Below are 14,330 nucleotides of genomic sequence, written 5' to 3' on the forward strand. Positions count from 1 at the left end.
TTGTACTGAAACGGTTCAGTTATAGAATATTTTACTGATTTTCAGCATAAATTTATTTTTTTTTGTTTTGCTGATTTTCAGTAACGCAATTTACTGAATGCATTTCAGTAATACACATTTTACTGAAAATCAGTAAAATCAGTGTCAAATTGGTCGTTTCACTGAATATCAGTAAAACAAATGACTGAAAATGCAGCTATTCATTCTGTCAAATCGACCTGTCAGTCAAAACATCAAAACAAAACAACGCAGTGTGCTCGTGATGTGTAAAAAACCAGCCGTGTTGGCGTGTATAATGTTGGCTACAATTCACTGTGCTTGCTGAAATTTGGTGGTGTCTATGAGCGCTTACTGAACCATCAACACTTGTTGCGACAAAATATTAAACTGTATAAAACAAAAAACAAACATTTATCCAAATGAAAAGAGGGACTGGCAATCTTTGCGCATCAATAAAAAGTCAATTTAAAATAAATATTTCGTCATTTTTTAATCACTACTAACTACTGAAAAATCAGTAATATCATAATGGCTTTACTGCGATTTCAGTAAACGAGCTGTCATTTTAATGAGCATCAGACATTACTGAATGATTAAGTAAATATTCTTTTTACTGAAAAGATTACTGAAACTTCAGCCCAAAGAAAAATCAGTAAAATTTTACCGAAGCTCCATAAAACAAACATATGTGTATAATTTATAAAAGCCAAAATAATAAAAAATAAGATAAATAAGCTTATGTTGTGCTTGACTTTTGCAACCAATACTTCTTTTTCTTTTTTATTGAATACCTCATCTACACCCTTAAATGCCCATAAATTAGAGTATCATTCAAAAACCAAAATTTGCTTTGACCCACATATTTTCAAGTTATATTTTGAAATTTTTAATCATCTATAGTAGGCTTATTCTATTCTGAAATCTATAAGATTTGAGTCGAGAAAATTAACTCCAAAGTTAACTTTTCCATACAAATGAACCTACAAAATTCATCAACTCGTCGACGAGACGACTTGATTATAAAATTAAAATAAACCTGATAAACTTATTTAACATTTTTTAATTCTTTTTGCAAAGTATCCTCCTCCAAAGTAGTACTCCTTGGCTTTTGTAAATTGTAGAATTGGCTACTCAGGAAATATAGCTGGTTATTATGAATCATAGCCATTGCACTGCAGGTGTTCTCTTTTTCCATCTAATCGCCAATTGTGTTGGTCGTGATTGTGCACACATTCACGCTCTTATGCAACAGCTTAATCAGGTGAATATGATACGACGGGACGAATGCACGCTTCAGAGAACGCGTAGGTGTATAAGCGCTGATGGGATTTCGTGCGGCGCTTAGCGATTGGCCAGTTTCTTGTTTAATTAACTCGTTGTTATTGCCATGAGCCAGACCATAGCCATGGTCTGCAACTTTGTACGCCAGAGTGCTGCGTAGCTTGCAATGGTGAGTCGTATCGTAATCGGTTTGCGAGGGTACGCCCTTTTTCGTTCGATGTGTTGGCACTTCGGCGCGATGGATACCGTGGGACAAGCGAGGTCGGAACTCTACGGGAAATTGGTAGGAGGAAAAGCCCAGCACAAAAGACGCTAGGAAATAGATTGCAGATAAGATGCAAGTGACATGCGAAGCCAATCGGTTCAAAGTGACGCCAAACAAAGACATACAACAACGAATAAGTCAGCAGTATGTTCATTTTTTCACGCGGATAGTTCACGGACAGCGGAAGATCTGTACGTACACACTCACATTGAGTTTAAGAAGAGATGTAAAAAAAATCTCCATCTAAACGCATCGAATGTAGCGGCGATCAAAATAACACCATTTATCTCCTCGACACGATTGCATGGCTTCCGCACACAGTCTCACACAAATATGCATGAGTAATATGAGAAAAGATAGGGCTGAGGTGCAGTGGTCGTAAAACCAACGCGACTAAAGGGCGATCTTCCTGTTTGCGTTAAACACCGTCATCTATGAGTAGCTCGCGCAATTGTCTGGCACTGATCAAATTTCAGCTTCATAAGCATATTTCTGTTAGCTATCTTCGAAACTTTGTACACAAATACATCGAGCTCAGACGAAATCAGAGAAATCAGGAAATCATGAACAGGATGGCAAAAAGACTGTTGATGCAGGAATAGCTGACGACTCTAGTTAAACTTAAAGCACGTTATCAACTATTAAATCTCGAAAATGATGGAGTTTTAAAATTAATTCTTTAGATCTATTGTCGGACATCATCAGCTGTACACAAAAAGCGTAACTGAAATGAAAAATGTTATGTAAAAATCAAAGGTGCTTGCACACTGGTGGCTGTGTGACCATGACTCGTTCGACTAGGCATGCGTCATGGGACACAATTTATGACATGGAATTAGCTGCTCGATTACATCTCGCAGGGGGCCGGTCGGTTGGACGAAGCGACCCAAGAGGAGAACGTGAAAGGATCCAAACGAAACCATGTGAAACGGAGGGACCGGTTTGTTGCGGAGTATGCAGAATCACAGCTTTCCAGCCGACCCGAGAATAGCTCCGATTGCAGCGGAAAATCAGCTGGAGAATGCATGGAGAATGTGATGCTAAGAGTAAACAATTTTCAACCCGCTCCCCATGCAAAATACCTGTGTAGAATGAGTCATGCGATGCTCGAGACCGGTTCTCCGATTATCGTTTCGTTTCAGTTTGTATTGAGGTGGCAGGTAGTAGATGGGCCGCTGTTTTAGCATTACATACTGAAAAATATGTATCGTTTTGCTTTTGGCTTTTTTCTTGTCTGAACCAGTTTAAGAAAATGCTAGAGTTTTCGCTCGAGTGTAATATTTTTCATTGGTCTAAAATACAACATGCTCCCGAGTTCGAGAGATAGAAGTGTCAAATTGTGTATGATGGCTCATGCAGTGGCCTGGTGATCGTTGACTGGTGGTGATCGGGGCCCTACCGACCATTGATGCTGCATGATTGGAGGGTGTGAAGGAAACTTTATGACAAATCGGCAATCTATGTTTTTTTTTGTGCAAACGTTAAGTAATTACTTACCCCCGAGCATCTAGGTACAGACTAACAAGCATTCTCATATTAATCAGACTGCGAATACCAGAGATAACAGGAGCAGATTGCTCAAAAACAAACAGTTATACATCTATCAGAGTACCATTACTTACTCCTGTAATTGTGTCTTTTTCAAAAAATTCTGCGATTTGCATTCCGAAACCATTGACAGCTAACAAATTATTACAAATTATTATTATTAACAAATTATTAGTAGACAAATTATTGAAATCACTTCAGCCAAGTTTCCGAACATGGACGCTGGTTTTGCTAATCTAATACGAAGGAAGCATAGGTGCTGTACACTTGATAGAAAGCGATATGTAACAAAAGCCAGTTGTTGTAGTGGCCATGCGAAAGCATGGGTGTACAATTTATTTTTCTGGTTTTATTTTTAGCATCAATGACGCTTGCAGCAGCGAGTACATAAAGAGGACAATTTTATGACATTGAAGCTAGTTTCAAGGGATGGATGTATGGCCCAAGTGAAGCTATTGCTGCTGCTAAGGTAGAGATTTGCTAGCGTCCCAACATCCGCTCCCAGCAGTGCGAGTGAACCAAAACCTGTATGGGAGGGTAGTAGTAGGGCAGTTAGTTGTTGACATATCTGGACACATCACAGCTAGTAGCGTTACACCGGCACTTACATTTCTCTTTCGCACTACGATCGGGCACGTTCCAACGCGACCAGAGTACTTGCACTTGTTACATACAGCACGCAAAGGTCGCTCGCAAAAATCACAGCGACTTTTGGGCGACACAAAAACTGCAAAAGAGAGACCCGGAATGGGGGCCAGTTAGCAAAATGCACCACAAAAGCATACGACACCGCACCACAATGCGGGCATTAAATTCTCACTTGTCCAGTATGCTTTCTGCATCGTGCTGCGATCGGCCGAGTGTGGGATGAATGAAATCGTGTTGCCACAACACAGGAACAAAAACACAGTCAAACAAAACTAATCCGTGACACGCACCGTAGGACCCGATGGTTGAATGTGGAACGAATTAGCGCTCACGAGCGCAGGTCCGGTTCGACACAAGGGTCAAATTGGGAGTGCCTGCGGCGATGACAGCTTGTGTGCGTGAAACTTCATATAGAAAAGCTTAAGAAAGAAAGAGAGAGAGAGAGAGAGAGAGAGAGAGAGAGAGAAAGATATAGTGAGAGAGAGAGAAAGAATATCCGTACGAAACACACAAACGGAACGATATTGATGTGCCTGTTGCGCGTATATCTTTTTGGTAACTGGTATAAAGGAAGGAACTGATAGATTTCCCGTGATTTGAACATGTCACTCTTGCGATTTCGCAAATTCGCGGAAATTCGCGTCCATAAAATGGGATGGCAATAATTTTTTCATTCATCATCGTGTCATTGCATCACAATCAAGCGAGGACAAGGCACCCGATGGGTGAAAGTCAGCCCCACACATTCAGCCTGGACAATCAATGGATGAATTTGCAATCAATGGATGCTTTTACTCATTTGCTTGCCTCTTCTTCTTAGTGAAAGGTGTATTGTTATGTCTAAACGTATTTTATTTTCTATGCACCTGTCCAACCCTTCCCGAGTTTATCGCCGGAGCTCTTAGCCCTCATACGTAGGCCTGACTATCCTGCTATGGGTAATGAACAAATCACATACATCCAAGCCCATTAGCCCAGAGCAGGCATCCCTTTACCGACAACGGTTGTTGTGCCAATGAAGCAGAAGAAGCTTTTAGTATTGTTATGTCAAGTCGGCAAATGTCAATTTGAGTTGAAGCACTTTACCTTCTTATTTCCATACAGCTTAGCGGTGGCGGATTAAGACGAGAGGAGGCCCTAAGCGGTCATGCGAATGAACATAGTTCGAACAATGCGGCCGCTTAGTTCGATTAGGGCTTAATCCGCCCCTGCATCTTGGCCTTACACTCTTAAAAATTTTTGCCGAATCTCGGTTAATTTTTGCCGAGATCTGCACAACTGAGATCTCGGCAAAGATCTCGGTTAAATTTCTGTTGCCGACATCTCGGTTAATTTCATTTTGTTTTGACGTTTACGTTTAACCGAGAATTTCGGTTAGAGCAAATCGAGATTTCGGCTAAATATAAAAACATTTTATTTTTATTTTAGTGATTTTATTTGCGTATCAAATGGGGTTTTTTGATGTGATGGAAAGTGTTGGGACAGGCGCCGATTCAACCGCCGGATGGGGTACAGCGTTTGGATGTGGTACCGGTACAGGAAAATGAGCCGGACAAGGAGCGGGCACTGGTACAGGCACGGTTCTGTAAAGCGGGCAGAGTGAAACAAGTCTGAGTGAACCCTTTTTAGATTTCATGTGATCGAGTGTTGATACTTACCTCGTGTAGGTGACCGGAAATGAATCCTGGAAGTTTGAACGGTCTGGTAAAGGTTGAACCAACCGGATTAGCTTCCACATCTGATCCTTGAATAGGGACTGCTCCGAGCGACGCTCTGAAGAGCACCGGTTGCGTGCGCTGATGGAGTTTCCTAGCCCCAACCCCGCTCCATACCTGTGCTCGATCGCACGCTACTGATTCTCGTTTTTTTCACGCTGAGAGACTCATTTTCACTTTTTTTTTTTTTTTTATTTTACATCACAACATCACTCCGAAAGGTTTTCGTTTCATTAGCACGAGATTAACAGAATGGCGAATGACAGATAGAATACCGAGCCTCGGCTAATCCAAGTAGTAAAGCTGAAATCTCGGTTATTTTGACGGATTATCTCAGTGACAGCAGTGTTAACGTATGTGCTCGGCATGTTGTGTTGCCGAGTTTCGGTTCAAATATTTATTTAACTGATATTTCAGTTTTAAATGGTACTGATTTTCGGCTACTGGGTTTTTTCAACTGACATATCAGCAAGAATCGAAAGAGCCGACGGATTTCGTCAGTTTTTTTAACCGAGGTCGTGAAATATTTTTAAGTGTGTAAGTCTCACTATTATACTGCAAATATTAATTGCATCCACAATATCCTCTCTTCCCAATCACCTGGCGTCATTGTTACTGCTTCGTGCCCCCACACCCCAGAGACATCGGTTGGAAGGGATGTAGTGGGTTGGAAGTATTGAGAGAATATACCGTGTGGCAGAGAATGAGTACTACAGAGTGTATGTGTGTGTGAGAGAGAGAGAGAGAAAGAGAGAGAGATAGAGAAAAAGAGAAAGAAAGAGGATGAGTGTATGTGTATGTGTGTGTGTTTGTTCGAGAGAGTGTATCGAGACGTACAAACTTCTGAGAAGATGCCGCTCCAGTGGACGAGTTCCAGTGGAGCAGAGACATCGCTTTTTTCGCCCCATGCTGACGACGTGTTAGACGTGAGCCGTACGAGTTGCTTGCTTATTCCTTAGTGTATGTATGCGTGTGTGTGGAAGTATTACGGTACAAATTTTGGCGAAAATTCGATCAGTACCGATACAGAACAACTGTGCAGACAAAATGGGCAATCCCAACGCTGGACCGTGCGGTATGCGCTTGGCCCAAGGCGATGGTAAATATTTTTTATTAGCGATAGGAGCGCAGCTCACTCTTCTCTATTGTACGTTTTATTTTTGCTTTGGTTAATTTCTGCTTTCCTCTACAGCAGCCCTTCGCAGACTGCTAGGGCTGTGCATTATCTGCCATGACGTCGTTATCTTCGCGTGCAGGATGTGCGTTCAAAATAATGGACCTTCAATGCGTATATGCCCCTACGACGTGTTGCATGACGGGGTAGGTAAAGAAGGGAGGGTGTCCATACTAGAGCGATAACCAACTATCACCTCCATCACCACCATAACACAGCACAAATAATTTGGTTTTTCTATTTTTACAAATACAGGAGCGATTCCATGTGCATTGTGCACAGCGTGCGCGAGCTATATTTTTTTGAGACGACGGCAGCAGGATTTTTGGCAGCGGGATGGAAGTTCGGCAAAGTAAAAAACAACATACATATGCACTAACCAAACCCGAACTACAGCAGAGTGCGAGAAAGTACACCAAAAAGAGATACGCGCAACAGGCACATCAATATCGTTCCGTTTGTGTGTTTCGTACGGATATTTCTAGCGTTCGACAGTAAGGAGTTCTTTCGACACTCAATAGTTCTACGCTGGCCGAACCTTCTAACATATCCCATGCAAATTGCTTGATGTTGAATTTAATTTAAAACAAGCAATTATTTACGAATAAACTGATACTACCAGAAATCAGCACTAGTCTTTTCTTCGATGCTTCATTGAACTTTTCTGAGCAGACAACAGCAATAGCGAATGGTAGGTCTGGTAGTAAAAAAAATAAAAATAAAATAAAAAACAACTCATCCGGAGCAGCTCCAATGACGTCTATTATTCAGCGCGTCTGCAAACTTGTTATTAATAGCAGTTCTTCAATTCTTCAGTTTAAAGGTATTTGTCCCCCGGGGCATCTGGGGGATAGAAAAGCTCGCATTTACCCTTATTTGGGGAGCGTTCCAGTGCAGCACACAAACGCAAAAAAAAAAATCTCCAGACAGTGAGTGTCTCTGATATTAAGATTTATTGTACCTAGCGTCTGATGCTACGTTTTATTACCTTTACCTTTGCTGTGCATCTGGTTTTCTGACGGTCTTTCTGCCTTGAGATGCAGTGGTTGTGAAATATTGCGCTTTATGTTGGTTCTCCAGCGCATCGTTGCGGTAGTTGGCACCATTCTATGGTTCCTCCAGAGCGGGGTGCTTCATTCCGAAAGCGATTATGACGGCTTCTTTTCCAGATCGGGCGGAAAGCTATGCTGCAAATGAGATCACTCAGGACATCGCAGGTTTTCAGTTAAGGTAGATCATTTACATTTGCATTATTCTCAGTACAACTACAACATTCAGAGTCAAGGTCACGCTCCGTAACCAGTATGGCGATTTTATTCAATTTTAAACCTATCAATCAGCTAGGCCCATCAGTTGTACAGACAGTCCTTGACCGACAACGGATGTTGTGCCAAAGAAGACGAAGTAGATGAAGGGTAACAATAAGAAGAAGAAGAAGAAGAAGAAGAAGAAGAAGAAGAAGAAGAAGAAGAAGAAAAAGAAAAAGAAAAAGAAAAAGAAAAAGAAAAAGAAAAAGAAAAAGAAAAAGAAAAAGAAAAAGAAAAAGAAAAAGAAAAAGAAAAAGAAAAAGAAAAAGAAAAAGAAAAAGAAAAAGAAAAAGAAAAAGAAAAAGAAAAAGAAAAAGAAAAAGAAAAAGAAAAAGAAAAAGAAAAAGAAAAAGAAAAAGAAAAAGAAAAAGAAAAAGAAAAAGAAAAAGAAAAAGAAAAAGAAAAAGAAAAAGAAAAAGAAAAAGAAAAAGAAAAAGAAAAAGAAAAAGAAAAAGAAAAAGAAAAAGAAAAAGAAAAAGTAATAGGAAAAGAAAAAGAAAAAGAAAAAGAAAAAGAAAAAGAAAAAGAAAAAGAAAAAGAAAAAGAAAAAGAAAAAGAAAAAGAAAAAGAAAAAGAAAAAGAAAAAGAAAAAGAAAAAGAAAAAGAAAAAGAAAAAGAAAAGGAAAAAGAAAACGAAAAAGAAAAAGAAAAAGAAAAAGAAGAACAATAATAATAAAAATAATAATAATAATAATAATATTAATTATAATAATAATTATAATAATAATAATAATAATAATAACACTAATAAAAATAATAACAGAAATAATAATAAAAATAATAATACTTATATAAATAATAACAATAATAATAATAATAATAATACTAATAATAAGAAAAAGAAGAAAAAGAAGAAGAAACAACTTATCAATCTTTCACCGTAAAGCCTCCCATTTGTGCTGTGATTTCAATTACATATTTTGTATTGTTTCTGTAATTTATTTTTATTCGTTTCTTCTGTTGCGTGTTTGCTTACTACAATACAATCTTTGATATGAACGATATAATTAAGCTGTTAATTTTGATATATTTTTGAAGCTAAAGCTAAAACAGTTTAAGCTATTTGAGTTTTCAAAATCTGATCCTGTTTGTCTTGTCGATCACCGTCGATCGTTGCAGAGAGCTATCTCGCGCCTTTTTTGTAAGCAATGGCTTAAATTCGATAGCAGCTTCCACCATTAACGTTACTACTCTGGGCTGTTTTGCCGCAGAAGATGAGTCAGTCGAAGTATTAGAAGGCCGTTTATTATTTGAATTGAGGTATTCATTGTTGGTTTTTGGTCGTAGCTCCTGATCTTCAAAGAAGGAAAATTGTAGCTCTCCGGGTTTCGAGCACTTCCAGGGCGGAAGAGCCTCGTTGCTTATCTTGTTGCCTTTACTAAATGCTGATTAGAATAATGTAAATATTAGGTGTGCTCAGAAATACGTAAAACACTTTACACTTACAGTCCATGGTCGGATATTTGTGTAGCGCGTTATTGCAGTTATCGTAGGAGCTTTGTCCGTCCTTTCGACACAATGGATAGAGAGCAAATGAGCTCGCTGAAGCATCACACGTGTTCCGACCTTCAAAAACAATCCCGTTGTCATTGAGGTTTGACGTTCAGCCAAGAAAGCTCTCTGCAAAAGGGCGAATGGGGAATGGCAGACGAAATTGGAAATTGGAATTCGAATTTCCGTACCGCACCTCCACTGGAAACGATTCCGGTTCGAACTGAACTGGACAGAACTCTTCTGCGATAAGGATAGTATGCTGCTGAATTATATAAGTTGGAGTGACACAAAATAAAACAGAGTTGCTTAAGTTCTCATCGAAACAAGAAACTTCTTTTCAATCTGATTTATCACGAGGAGACAGACTCTCCCCTCTAAATACTAACATGGTATAGACAAAGAACGACCCGCTAAAAAACTCACACTTATACTTTTTCAACGGTCACATGATACCAAGGACAGGTGAGATAACATGAAGTCGACCATATGTGTGTAAATGTGTGAAACAAACACAGCTTTGAAAAATGTTGTTTAAATTTAATTCAAATTCATTAAATTATTTGCTTAGAACAGTCTATTGAGCTGAATGTACAGTGTCTTTACAGTACGGTGGCTAAAACATGAGGCTTTCCACATTGTTTTATCTGATTTGGCGAAAACATTATTTCTTAAACCTGTTTTTGTTAAACATAATTGGCAGAGATTGTTTAAATACATAACTAGTTCTATTTAAATTCTTGAGTTCTATTTAAAAGTGAGAGTGTTCTATATTCGTGATCGTACCGGTACATATAATGTTTTATTGCGGTATCTGTTTTAGACTTACAGGTGTTTAGTCTCTAATGGTGCGTCCGAACCGTTGTCGTTTAAAAAGACGCGACAGCAGCAATGTCACACGGATACACGTAAGAGTTACAGTAAGAGCTAGAGACATTAAAGCGACGAATGTGATTCTCATACTTTGCTAATCCTGTTGTATGAGACGCGTTGAACCATCAACGACAATTCCATGATTGCAAATATTCACAGGCACTCACTGTTATGCTGTAAACACACGTTCATTTTATTGACCAGTTGTCAAGATGTACCGGTAAATGTGATTTGAAACATGCAACGAACAAACATATAACGATGAGTACTGGATGACAAGACTTGATCAATATTGTACAAACATGCATATTAGCACGGAAGAAACACTTGTGCTTACCTGTTGCTGTTAGAGGCTGTATTGCAAACATGCGATTTGATGGCGAATTGCTAAAGAAGAGAAGCTCTAACTGCGACCAGTGGAATCCGGTTCATCGGCGTCTATCACTGACCTTCTAGGTTAGTATATGTCAAAAGACTTATCAAAAGACTAGGTTAGTATATGGCATACTCCGACCGAGCATTAATTCATAGTACGATCGGGTTAGTAAAGTTGAGTATTTTAGAGTTAAAAAAAAATTATTCGGAAAGAACGGATTTGGGCGTATTGCTTAGCAAAAAATTACATTAATACAAAGGGAAAAGATTTACAGTCAAGTTTGTAAAATGAATTACTTACCATCATTAAAGAGGTGTTTTCAAGGAACACGTACTTTTGTGTTTAATTGTTTTTTTACCGATTGGTTGGCAAGTTGCCATTGCAGAAGGAAGGTGAAAGATGAAAGCACGATGTATCAACATTCAATAAATCATAATTTGGAAAAAATAAAAATTGTTGATGTAAATATTTTGTTTAATTTATTCTCTTCATTATCTCACATAATCTCACACACGTAAGGGTTGCAGAACCCTGGAATTGTCAACTTAAACATGCAGTGGTTTGCTGTGCGCTTGTTCAGCAGTGCAATCGTTCTTTACACTCGGGGCGGTCGCTTTCTGCTGTTTCGCTTCCAAAACGTTGATTCTATATTCTTGCAGAGTGGAATAGTGTTTTTATGCGGCTGTGGCTTCTATCATCTAACGTCTTTTTAAACGCTCACGCCCTTCAAATACTGAATATGGAGCTGAAGCTGAGTCAAGGTACAAAGGGGTTGTTCTAACTACCCGTAGGAAGCTGAAAGATTTGTTTCATGATAAATCGTGTTTACAGCGCTCGTGTCCGGTAGAGCGGCCGATGAGTCGGAAGAGTTGCAGTTTCTGTTTTTCGAGGACCAAGAGCTGAAACTAGACGAACAACGGGACAAAGAGGAAAACAAGCAGCCACAGCAAAATGTGAAATTGTGCTATGAACCTGGTAGTCAGTACTGTACCTTTTGCATGACCACGTTAATGCGTGAGGGTCACGTGGCGGGGGAGTCGTGCAACTTCCGGTTTTGCGGCAAATACGACAGGCAGATCTGTGAGCCAATCATCAAAGTAAAATCAGAAGAATATGAAAATAAGGAGCCAGAAAAGGATAAAGCGAAATGAGGGAAAGAGACGCGACGCAGCACACGCATACGTGCCATGTAGTCGAATGTTGTGCAATGGTCAACATACACCCACCGACTGTCGAGCGTTCGATATAATTGCACGTATCCCAAGAAAACCACAGGGCAACTAGTGTTTTCGATTGGTTTTCCAGCAACGGAAAGGCTAGGGCAAGGATAGCCTAGGTTGTTTTTTGTATGGGCGTTGCCATGTTGGTGATTCTCGTTTATCTCTTCGACTTCTTCAACTCGTGTTTTTTCGCAGGTTCGCAGGGACTTTTTGCGCAGGTGCGATAGGGCGTAGTGCTATTATTTGTATTTAATGTTTTCCTCAATCGACCAACCGTATGTGTGATGATTGCAGGGGTAGAACCCTCCGTTTATGAGAAAGCTCTCTTTGTTTGGTGTGACTCCGCCCGACGTTGTCTACAATCAACTCCTTGTTGGGTAAAACATAATCGCTAAAGAAGCATCACTAGAAAGATTTCAGTTAAGGGAGGATACGTTGTTCTGTCATTCACTCTTTAGGTTACAATGGCTTTATGAGGAGAATACTTACTTACTTATTTATCCGGCGCTATAACCGTTTTGCGATCTTCAGGACCTGCTTCAGGAGTGTCCGAAACCGCTAAACCATTGGTCTATTGTGGGCCAAAAAGGTAAAACAGATGACATGACCAACCGTGAAAAACTGTTTGTAGCGCTGGAGAAAGTCTGGATAAATTTAAACCCTCAACACATTCAAACCTCGTTGAAAGTATGTCACCTCGCTGTCAAACTGTTATTGAAGCGTGAGATGGTCATAAAAACTATTGGTTATAGTAATTATAATTTATCGATTCTCAAAGTGCGCACTTTACTTTGTCTATCTGAAAAATGAATTACGCTGCTATTAGATCAAACTTCTAGAAATATATGTAACATCACCAAGGTATTAATTTTGAACTTACAAAATGCTATAATTTATCAAAAGAAAGCTTACTAAAATGTCCAATGCAAGAATAGTTATAGCGATGTTTATATATGAATAACAAGTGCTTATTTATTTTTGTCTAGTACTGGTACTGTTCATTAACTATATTTTGGCTGAACGTGATATCTGAAATACGCCAAAGTCGGTTTTACGTTAATGTCTATGGAACGCATTATTCGCGTAATACAGAAAATCTGTTTTGTTGTTAGAACATCGTTTGAATGAGTGATGCTTATTTTAATGTCTATCGTTTTTTGAAAACAACTGAACACTTCAGAGCTAGATTTAGCATCAGGTATGTATCTCCATGCATCTACATGTGTTTCGAGTACGGGCACGAGTACGCCCAGGGCTGCAGTTACACAATGTGCACATGAAGGCGGTGAAAGTGTGCTCTTACGGTTCCGATATATCAAACCCAAACCGTAGACAGTAAAGTGGCAAAAGTGAAGGCAAGTACATCAAAATAGAACATGTGAAATAACATTACGAGAAGCAACGCGTTTTGAAATACACAGCGTGGGCGTCAAAATACGGCACACACGGCTGGTTGGCCCGCTAGATAGTGATATTTGTAATGCATTTTTATTGCGCTAGAAACTAAAACCTACCAGCCAGTGTTTTCTGGCATTCATAATATAGGCGTTTTGCCGCTAAATTTATCCTCCAGACTAACAATGCACTGTAACACGTAGTTTGTTACGTAAGCGTCAGTACAGTAAGCGTAACTTTTTGTCTAATGCTTCTAGTTATTTAATGTAGGGTTAAAAATGTTTGTCACTAGCAGCTATAAAGCGTTAGAGCTCTTACACACCACACGAATGTGACAATTGGCGCGTTCGACAAATTTATCTCATTTCCAAATTTATGAATGAAAAATCAGACAGTTCGTGGTGCTGTCGCACGCTGCAGGTGTGAACGTAATACGAACTTTGTTGGTTACACGTTCAAAGCAAAAAAAAAAAAAAACATTGTAAAAACAGGTGTTTTTAAATTATTTTGGTTAGTGTTAATGTTTGCAACGGTAGCAAGCAATTATATTTAATATATATTATTAAGCAATTATATTTAACATATACATTTTTGTTAGGTCACAAATCATTTTAACTGTCTAGATTGCGAGTGCGCCGAGATTGTGTGTTTATTTCGGAAAATTAAGCTACAGCCGTACTGAGCTATGGTCGCCAAACGCGCTAATTTTAACATTCGTCCGGTAACAAAGAGCTCTTATGCAAACATCATCCACGGAGTGCTGTGCAATAATTCCGTAAAATTGAATTTTTTTTAACTAGAGTATGCTATCTCCCTTCTCCCCCAACCTGTCACGATCAACCACTCTAATGCTCTCTTCATTCTCTCTTGCTTGCTCTCTCTCTCTCTCTCTCTCTCCCTCCCTCTATATTTCTCTCTCTTTTCCTCTGTACCACTATCTCGTCTGTATCTGTCTCACCATCAAGCTAAAAAACATTTTCACACACACACACACACACACACACACACACACACACACACACACACACACACACACA

At 39.3% G+C, this 14,330-nt stretch overlaps 1 protein-coding gene and 1 long non-coding RNA gene across 2 annotated transcripts; one reads left to right on the top strand and one right to left on the bottom strand.

Moving 5' to 3' along the window:
* Positions 1–5,153: 5,153 nt before the first annotated feature.
* Positions 5,154–5,993, bottom strand: LOC133392680 (uncharacterized). The gene is made up of 2 exons (XR_009765745.1): positions 5,401–5,993; positions 5,154–5,325 (listed from the first exon to the last, which is right to left on the bottom strand). It is a non-coding gene; the product is annotated as an uncharacterized LOC133392680 (long non-coding RNA).
* Positions 5,994–11,030: 5,037 nt separating this feature from the next.
* Positions 11,031–12,616, top strand: LOC133393763 (uncharacterized). The gene is made up of 2 exons (XM_061660107.1): positions 11,031–11,439; positions 11,510–12,616. Exons 1-2 carry the CDS (start codon positions 11,355–11,357, stop codon positions 11,827–11,829), a joined length of 405 nt encoding a protein of 134 aa, XP_061516091.1. The 5' UTR covers positions 11,031–11,354; the 3' UTR covers positions 11,830–12,616.
* Positions 12,617–14,330: the final 1,714 nt, after the last annotated feature.

Source organism: Anopheles gambiae, chromosome X (genome assembly GCF_943734735.2).
Source record: "Anopheles gambiae chromosome X, idAnoGambNW_F1_1, whole genome shotgun sequence".
NCBI classification, from domain to species: Eukaryota; Metazoa; Arthropoda; class Insecta; order Diptera; family Culicidae; genus Anopheles; species Anopheles gambiae.